Source organism: Episyrphus balteatus, chromosome X (assembly GCF_945859705.1).
Source record: "Episyrphus balteatus chromosome X, idEpiBalt1.1, whole genome shotgun sequence".
Lineage (NCBI taxonomy): Eukaryota > Metazoa > Arthropoda > Insecta > Diptera > Syrphidae > Episyrphus > Episyrphus balteatus.
Window position 1 is genome coordinate 7122213 of NC_079138.1, and position 10140 is coordinate 7132352.

A 10140-nucleotide genomic window follows, 5' to 3' on the forward strand; every position below is an offset into this window, starting at 1 on the left:
TACAAGTTATCGATAACTTGTATGGGATCCATTTTATCTCGGCTAAAAATTTTCGATAATTTGTATGGGAGCTAAAATTTAGCGCGAGCAGCGTACCAGGCTTTATCGAAAAGTCAAAGAAAACAACAACAATTGACAGTAGCTACTTCCGACTCAATAGGGGGCTCACATTGACCAACAAACCAGACAGGCTGTCGGATGGGTGTTCACATGATCAAAACAGCATCAGATTAGACCAAATGGCGGCTGGTCTGTCCGGTAAGTTGATCAATGTGAATCCCCTATTCTGCCAATTCTGGCCTATTAGTCAGATCGCGATGACATCACAGCGAGATGTCAAAGATCTACCGAAAATACCTTGTTTCTGTTTATCAAGGACTCACATAAATGTCAAAATGAGTCGGCGGAGTGAAGCCAATATAAAGCAGCACTGTAATATCAATCCTCCAACTCTCTCTCTCTCTCGTTCATATAAACTCTTTCAATAAATATCGATTTATACAATTTATCGATAACATCATTCTGTATATTTTAGCCATCACTACACAAGTGTTGACGAGGAGAGAGAGCGAACTTCAGATGTTGTTCAGAAAGAACATTATTATTCTGAGAGCGAGATTGTTGTCCATTTTTCTCTTGTCGTCGGGAATTTTGCTTTCGTAGAATATTTTTTTAACTTTTTTTTGTATTAAAAAAATATTTTCAAAAAATTTCCTCCTACCACCATTTAGCGTTATACACACCACATCCAACCACATTATTAAAATAAAAACGAATAAAATTTAATAATTCTTTTGAGAACGACAATTTATGTCCAAAGTTTTTGTGTATCGGCATAAAAAAAAATTATTTATCGCCTCCAGTGCTCGCTAAAAAAAAACTACGTGGGAAATAGTCGTCGTCGTCAGAAAGCAGCAGAACAGAAGAAAGCAGAAAGAAAATGGGTTTGACTATTTCCAGCCTCCTCACCCGCCTATTTGGCAAAAAACAAATGCGGATATTAATGGGTAAGTTAATTAAAAAATCCTTTATCGTTTAGCCTGGAGGAGGTCGAACAGATACAGGTAGTAGTTGGTCTTTGTGCTTGTCCAGTTCTCTTCCAGGTCAAAAGAGTGTGCTTTCGCTTTGTTTTCTTTGTGTCCATTATTCAATAAAAATAGAACATTTTTGTATCGTCGTCATTTGCACCACGGCCACAAAAAGCAAACGGCACGGGCTACATACATTTCCTTTCCATGTGAATATCATCATCAGGGCATCGTTGTCGTTATCGTAGTTGTCCACAAAAAAAAAAAAAAAAAACAATAACAACAACAAAACCTACGTGGTTATTGTATTTTGTACCTTCAACGACTTGGTGGATAACTCCAATCATTTCTGTTCTGTTATATGTGTCGTCGTGGATACAAAAAAAAAATTAAATTATTAAAACACAATTCTGATGACTAAGTGATTGGTCTAGAATGCTGCCGGGAAAGGGGGAGGGAATGGTAGGGTCACAAAACACAATTACATGAGAAGTTCTAAAAGATGTTGGAAGTTTTTTTGTTTTTTCTGTAATCTTGTAAAAATTCATTTATGGGAGGGTCACACAGTTGCATACAGAAGGAATGGTCTTTTTACTTTCTCAATAATGTGTCTTTGACGGTTTTGTGTGTAAATGCAGATTCATGTCTATTTGAAACTGCAAAACACGTTTAAGGTTTTGTTATCTATCTTTTGGTTTAGTACATTTTTTTTTTGTTAATTTGAGACTTGGCTTTCTCGTTTTGATCTTCTTCTGGAAGAACTGTCATTCTGTGAATGTTGCTGCTTTGTTCCGTACTGTCACACTTAGTGACAAAGTTTTGATTCTCAAAAATAAAACAAATCTATTCATGATTTGAAATCTTAAGACACTCCCATTAAATGTCAGTCAAATCATATGATTGTGTTTTTTTTTTGTGATAAAGTTCTTTGCTGAATAAAGTAACAGCTATCAGCTATACTGAATAATGTCACAAAAAGTGAATTGGGAGAAATAAAGACTGGGTTAAATAACAATTTTTTGGATTCTTAAAAAGGCTCAGCGATTAAAAGTTGCTAAATAAGTAATTTGATTAACTTATAAGTAAAAATTTCATTTAATTATTTTAAGCCCAAGTGCTTCTGGATTGTGGTTAATTTTAGCCTAAAAATCACACATACTTTGCTCAACTTATTCTTATTAGGTTTTTTTTATACAGGGTGCTTCATAATAGTCTAAGAGCCGACAGCAGATTTCTTACGCGAGAGGTAACCGGTGCTGTATGTCGGTAACCGGTGTAATTAATGTCTAAAGAAATAGTAATGATGATACGCAAACAAATGGTACGAGCGACTATGATACGAATGTAACGATGTTACGAATTCAAATGTTAGGAATACAAATGATCAGAATTTTGTGGAGGCTTTTTTTTGGGGATAGTATTCGATCTGGTATCCATGAGAGGAACGTTGTGAAATAATGACAATAATGGAATGGAAGTGTTGTTATCTGATTGGTCAAACATTAATATATGTATAAGCCAAACAGAAGATGGGATTGGTTGAAAGTTTTATGTTTATAAAAACGAAAAAGAGGTCTGAGATGTAAAATGGTTTTGATATACATAAATGTTTGTAGAAATATTAAAATAAAAATAAAACTGTAGGGATGATAGGTGAAAACATTTGGGCATTTTGCGAGCTTTGTAGGTCAAGTTTTTGTACTGGGTAAAAATATTGTTTCGAGATTTTGATACTGTCCGTACATTTGTGCGGTTGAGGGTCCACTTGTAAGTAGGTAAACATCGGCACAACCAAACGGATAGATCGAATTTCTTGAAGTTTGAGTATTTTTTTTTTATGTTAGTATCCCGGATTGATAGATTTACTTCAAACTTAAAATTGTGCTTGATATTTTTGAAACTCATGTGAGAAGTTTTTAGGATTAAAAAAAAAAGGTAGAGTCTTCGTTGTCATTGCAATTGAAAATTATTTAGGTACTTCTGTAATCTGTAAATGAAGTATCACTAAAAATTTCTGCCAACTCACGGTCTAACAATAAAAGCCAAACCCAAGTGTATCTCCTACCTGTTATGAAATCATGTTAAAAAAAAGTTTTATGAAATAAGATTTTATAATCTTTAAAGAACAACAAGGAATTGTGGGTGCTACTCCCAACCCTCTTATGAGTGGAGTGATATGTATTTCACGGGTCTCAGACCGCTATACCAATATATATATGTATGTATATATATATTTTTGTTTAAAAAAAAAATTTGAAATCATTTCGTGAGTTTCTAAAAATATCAAGCAACAAGCAAGATTTCATGTTTGAAGTGATCCTTCGAATCCGTTTACGCTTGATACTGTTATATACAGGGTGTCCGGTAGAAAATGGATAAGCCTGAAATGGCTGATAGGTGCACTTTTGACTGTTCTGAAACCGAATAGAAGAAGTTTCTATCGCAACCAGTTTAGAAAATATTAGCTTTTTTTCGTTCACACCACGAATGAATGTGAATTTTATAAATTTCTTATTTTTATAATTTTCTACAATAAATTGGCCCACTACATAAGAATTTAAAAGTTTTTATAACTGTTGCATCTTTTCTTTTAAAAAAATTTGAAATTTGTTTTTCGATGCAAAATGTGAAAAAAAAAATTTATGAAACCTGTGGTATAAAAAAAATCCATAGGAACGTAGGTGGCCAACTTTTTTAAAAATATGCTCGTCCAAAGGGGATTGCAGATTGGTAAAAGTTTTTATCAAATCGAGAGTTACTAGGAAGTTATTGGTACCAAAAGGCAAAAAAAAGCCTATTAATTTAATAAATTATTTTAACTGTAAAATCTTAAGTTTTTCACATTGCTGCCACAAATGCATGGATTCCATCAGTTTTTTTTAATCAGTCATATTTTACAATAATTCTTCTTACACATTACTATTAAAAAAGAGTTATAACCGTTGAACAATGGCTATAAAAAAAAAAAAATTAACTTTTTTTTAATGCAAAGTACAAAAAAAATATTTGTTTGCTCAGTTTAAGCATGGGCATACAATTATGCATCGGGACAGCTTGTTTTGAGTTTTGACTTCTTAATGATCTCGTTTTATAGAAAAATTGAAATTTTCGGTCCCGTTCGCTCAATACAACCTCATCAAAAATTTTTTAAAAGAAAAGATGCAACAGTTATAAAAACTTTTAACTTCTTATTTAGTGAGCCAATTATTGTAAAAAATTATAACTTCTTATGTAGTGAGCCAATTATTGTAAAAAATTATAAAAATAAGAAATTTATAAAATTCATTCATTTGTGGTTGTGGTTTAAGAAAATGTAAGATAATGAAATTTAAAGTACACTGAACGAAAAAAAGCTAATACTTTCTAAACTGGTTGCGATAAAAACTTTTTCTATTCGGTTTCAGAACAGTCAAAAGTGCACCTATCAGCCATTTCAGGCTTATCCATTTTCTACCGGACACCCTGTATAGACATTTGAATTTTTTTGATTAAATAACTGTACATAACTATAGCAGATATACCTGCTTAAGAAAAAAAAGCGCAACAACACCCTCTGCTAAGGAAATCAGAGATCCACTAAAAAAAAATAATAATAATTGTATTTCAGTTTCAGTTGTTTCAATTTGGTGGGGACAGTTCATTTTTGTTATTTATTTATCAAAGCAATCGCTTATAAGAAATTTGATTTTTTTTTTAAGTGCCAAAATTTTTAAATAAATATTTGAAAAGTAATTTCTATTGGATGATTATTTTAAAATATTTTGATTGGTTGTTGCTTTGATTTAGGGTTGCCAGATATATTTTGACGAAACTAGTAATCGAGATGCAAAATCCCGGACTTTCCCGGACAAATAAGGACAAAAAAAAAAGTTTACAAAACTAGGACAAAAAAAATGCATAATTTTATAAAAAAAAAAAAAATAAAACCGAATAATCTTATTAAAATTTAACTAAAAATCACATTTTTAACTCTTGTTCCCGTAGCATTTTTTTCTTATTTTTTCACAAATAAAAAACTCTGAGACAAAGTTTGGCCTTCTCGGTATAGTATTATAATAAACATTTGAGCTATAATACTACAAAACTTGCAATGCAATTCCAGTTAAAAAAATTCCATTGAAAACCAATTCCGCAAAATTTTAACGATTTTGTTAAATGCAAATAGAATTTTTAGTAAGTTACTAAGTTAAGAAATGGTCTTTTTGACTTAGCAACTTACTTAAGTGGCTTTAGATTTTCCTTAATCGTTTTTTTTTTTGCTATCGAAAGTTAGAAGTTTTTCAAAACCAATTTGACATAATTAAGCAAGGGAATCCTCCGATTCACGTGAATCGAATAGCAGAAAAGGGCTGTATGTAAAATGTACCAAAAAGTCGCATTTTAATGATCTGAATAAACATACTATTTACTTTATGAAAAATCACGAGAAATATGTTTTCAGACTCTTAGAGGTAAGAGCCATTTATTGTTATATTCAGTGTTTTTTTAAGTCTTCCTATAGTTTTACTTTTGGCGGAAATAGCAACAGTTTTGAACAGCTATTAGCTATTTTACCCTTAGAAAGAAAATATTTTAATATTTAATCCTAAAACTAGAAGAATAGAACTTTCACATGCTTTTTATTTTGTCATGATGCGATCATTTTTTACTGAGATACAGCCTATCGAAAATCACTAAAAAAATCACGATTTTTTTTGTTCCCTTAATTTTGTTGGGCTGCTGTATTTTCCCTCCTTTTTTTGGAATAAACATACCTGACAACATCATTGAAGCATACTTTTAATCTTGACAACACTATACCAGTAGCTCCTGAAAGGATTTTGGCACCATAAAAGAAGAGTGGAACCAAAAGATCCTTGGCGAGCTTAATTTTTATATGAATAGTCAAATATTCATTAATATTATAAAGTTTGCGCTCATTGTAAGAATGAGCTTCCCAAGATAATGTTTCGTCAAGTATAAAACCCAAACTCTTTACCTTGCTTTGGTAATAAATGATAATATAGTTCATTAAAACCGGGTCCAACATGTTGCTCATTGATCTGAAATAAAAATCTATCGCCTGGGATTTGTCTGGGATTTAATTTATTTTCTAAATCCCAAGTACGCACAGAATTTACACAAGTGATAAAGGAAAAAAAAGTCATTAATAGGACAAGGAAAAAGAAGCTGAACATCATCAGCAAACAGATGAACTAATGAAAAAAATGTTGAATTATTGAGATCATTTATGAAGATTGGCCCTTAAATCGATCCCTGGGAAACTCTTGAAGTAATTTCAATAAAATCTAATCACAACAAAAACATTACTGTTAAAAAAAGAGCCAAGTTCACCTATGTTGAAATTATGCTGACACAAAAAGTACTGAGATGTAAAAGTGTACCAAGTTCTAAAGTTTGGGTTCAAATTCGTATCAATAAAATTTTGATTGTTCTCTTGACAATTTTTCTTTTAATTACCGATTTTTAAAGTTATTTCAAAAATTGCCAAGTAAACAATCAAAATTTTATTGATACAAATTTGAACCCAAACTTTAGAACTTGGTACACTTTTACATCTCAGTACTTTTTGTGTCAGCATAATTTCAACATAGGTGAACTTGGCTCTTTTTTTAACAGTAATGTTTTTGTTGTGATTTCACTTCTTTTTGCAAGGTATGGCTGTAGAATTGAAAATATCTATATTTGATGAAAATTCAGTGAAGATGGGCGGTTGCCACGCCCCTGGCTGAAATTCTCTTACTTAAAATTATTTCCTTTGTATTTACTACCAGCTCTACCATTCTACCAAATTTCAAGATTCTACGATAACCAGAAGAGCTGTATAATATTTTATGAAAATTCAGCGGAAATGGGCGGTTGCCACGCCCCCTGGCTGAAATTCTCAAATTTTAAATTTTTTCCTTTGTGTAACTACCAGCTCTACCATTCTACCAAATTTCAAGATTCTACGATAATCAGAAATACTCTATAATATTTTATGAAAATTCAGCGGAAATGGGCGGTTGCCACGCCCCCTGGCTGAAATTCTCTTACTTAAAATTATTTCCTTTGTATTTACTACCAGCTCTACCATTCTACCAAATTTCAAGATTCTACGATAACCAGAAGAGCTGTATAATATTTTATGAAAATTCAGCGGAAATGGGCGGTTGCCACGCCCCCTGGCTGAAATTCTCAAATTTTAAATTTTTTCCTTTGTGTAACTACCAGCTCTACCATTCTACCAAATTTCAAGATTCTACGATAATCAGAAGTGCTCTATAATATTTGATGAAAATTCAGCGGAAATGGGCGGATGCCACGCCCCCTGAATAGAAAATCTCAAATTTTCGATTTTTCCCTTTGTATACACCACAAGTCCTATCACCGTGTAAAATTTCAAGCTTCTACGTTTACGGGAAGTTCTCCATAATTTTGATGATCTGTCAGTGAGTGAGTGAGTGAGTCAGTCAGTCAGTTACGGTTTTTGCGATTTTTGAAGCCCTATATCTCAGAAACTACTCATCGGAAGAGGCTGAAATTTTGTGAGGAGTTTGGTTTGGACCAGCTCAACAAACGTAGCGAGTTTAAAATTTCTAGCATCTCTGGTGTGGAAGTTAGAGGGGGGTCGAAAATGGCCTGAGTTCTTTCCTGTAAATAAGGGTGTAGTGCCAAAGTTGCTAGAGAACTTGGCTGGGCACTACCGTGCCCCTTGATTTATTGTCACCAACAAAAACATATTGAAAACGTTGAGAAAGATATGAAAAAATCAAATAACAGGCACAATTAGTGAATAAAAAATATCGGTTAAGTTTAAAGCAAAGATGAACATGATTTACACTATCGAAAGCTTTGCTAAAATATAAAAGTCCAGTCGAGGGATCCAGATCTGCAGAGTAGATAACCTTGTCGTTAAGACCAGAAGAATTAATTTTTTTCCAAAGATCCTTGCTGGATTGGATATTATCAAACTTCCTAATGCCATTTTCCATTTTGAATGGTCTTATTTCTCTCTTAACCTTGTTCCTGTACTTACAATAGGTTTTCCATTTATTCTCGGAAGGACTGCAACGATAAGCTCTAAAAAAATGTCTTTTAGATAAATAGCGTTGGCACCACGAGGAGAAGTAAGAGGATTTACTGTTTTATCAGACTTAATGGTTTTAAGAGGGAAATATGATTCAAACAAATCCTTTAAGTCCTCTTCTGGTTTTGGGTTTATATTGTCGATAGTATTTTTCAAAAAAGAATCAACGGTCAATAAAGCACTCCAAACCATTTAACATTTTGACATATAAATGCTTTGGAACAATATGAAATTATGAAACATCCACACAAAGAGTACTCTAAAATCAGATTGACTTAAGAGCGTTTTCGAGAAATTTTCATAATTTTCCTGTATTGAAATTTGTATTAATTTTAATTTTTTTCTTTTTATTTCTTTTTTTTTAATCCTGCAGTTGGCTTGGATGCAGCTGGTAAAACCACGATCCTATACAAATTGAAACTCGGTGAAATTGTTACAACCATACCTACAATTGGCTTCAATGTCGAAACTGTCGAATACAAAAATATCTGCTTTACTGTGTGGGATGTTGGTGGACAAGATAAAATTCGACCATTGTGGCGTCATTATTTCCAAAACACTCAGGGTCTAATTTTTGTTGTGGACTCAAATGATAGAGACAGAATAAATGAGGCTGAAAAGGAATTGCAAAATATGGTATGTTGATTTATATGCTCTTCTTTTTTTTTCAAAATATTAATTTAATAATGGAATGTTTTTGTTTGTTTGCAGCTGCAAGAGGACGAATTGCGAGATGCGGTTCTTTTAGTATTTGCTAATAAGCAAGACTTACCGAATGCAATGAGTGCAGCTGAGCTCACAGACAAACTACGTTTGAATCAACTCCGTCAACGACATGTATGAAATTTATATTTTTTTCTTTTTTCTAAATTTTACAAACATTTGATTTTTGAATTTTTCTTTTCAAATTACAGTGGTACATTCAAGCTACTTGTGCTACACAAGGTCATGGGCTGTACGAAGGTCTCGACTGGCTGTCGAATGAGCTTGCTAAAAAATGATGCCACTCAGATGTTTTAAAATAAATTTTCACCAAGGATCTTTATATATATATATGTATATGTAAACACACACACATAATAAATATAAATAAGTATAAAACAAAAAAGTAAGTGAGCCCAAGAGAGAAAGATGTTTAGAACCGTATACATTCGATGGAAATATGAATTCAAAGTCATTAAAAGAAATAAATAGTAAATAATTCATTATACAAATATTCAAGAATAAAAATTATGTAACAAATGGAAAATGGAAAAAGTTTTGTGTATTTATTTATCTATAAAGTAATCATTTAACTATAAAATACACAGGGCAATGCCTCGATTTTCCGAGCTTGAAGGAAAGAGTTGCGGGAAATTTGGATTCGAAAACTGCAAAAAAGTAAACAGTGTTGTTTAAAAATATGGAATAATTATGAGGAGATATTTTAGCTGAGTGATGAACACTTGGAAGGTGTTTACCGAAGCAGATACATTCGGGAGCAAATATTTTCGGATCACGGTATAGAAACAATTTTTGGTTAACAGAAATGAGTTCGTAGTGGATAGGTGTATGCATTCAGTTAAAAAAATTACAAATTATTTTTTTTTTAAAGATTTTCGAGGAAAAATCCCTTGCCTAAAAAAATCCATTTTCAAAAATTTCTTCCAATTCTATCGAGTGATAAAAAAATGTATTTTCAAAAAAGTTGTCAAAAGAATGGGCTCTGCAAGCTCTATTTATAACTGAAAACCAAGTTTCTTGGACGTCTGGTTGCTGCAAGTTTATTTTTTCGGATCTTTGAAAAAATACAAGGTTCGCCCCTGCTCAAAAAAAAAAAAACATTTTTAGCAGGGCTACAGGACATCTTAGTTGCTCGAGAAAGGGCTTTGGTAGTCAATTGAATTCTCAAAGCAGCTGTTGGCAAGAGTTACCCTTCGTTTGATATCATTGCTGGTGTTGTCGTCTATATATAAGACCACTTCTTCTTACTTTAAAAACTTATCTTAAAAAACACATTTTTATTTGTTTTTAAAATAAAAGAAATTATTAATATAATATTAA

General features: G+C 32.2%; 1 protein-coding gene across 1 annotated transcript; it reads left to right on the plus strand.

Annotated features, from left to right (window-relative positions):
* Positions 1–592: 592 nt before the first annotated feature.
* On the plus strand, positions 593–9346 carry LOC129920645 (ADP-ribosylation factor 2). The gene is made up of 4 exons (XM_056002086.1): positions 593–1007; positions 8471–8733; positions 8809–8934; positions 9012–9346. Exons 1-4 carry the CDS (start codon positions 941–943, stop codon positions 9096–9098), a joined length of 543 nt encoding a protein of 180 aa, XP_055858061.1. The 5' UTR covers positions 593–940; the 3' UTR covers positions 9099–9346.
* The last annotated feature ends 794 nt before the right edge of the window (positions 9347–10140 follow it).

What these genes read in the sequence shown, in the direction of transcription:
- LOC129920645 (XM_056002086.1), top strand. Translation starts at nt 941, where the DNA reads ATGGGTTTGACTATTTCCAGCCTCCTCACCCGCCTATTTGGCAAAAAA. An exon ending in AAAAGGAATTGCAAAATATG is followed by an intron (nt 8,734 to 8,808) that starts GTATGTTGATTT and finishes GTTTGTTTGCAG; the next exon opens with CTGCAAGAGGACGAATTGCG. An exon ending in ATCAACTCCGTCAACGACAT is followed by an intron (nt 8,935 to 9,011) that starts GTATGAAATTTA and finishes TTCAAATTACAG; the next exon opens with TGGTACATTCAAGCTACTTG.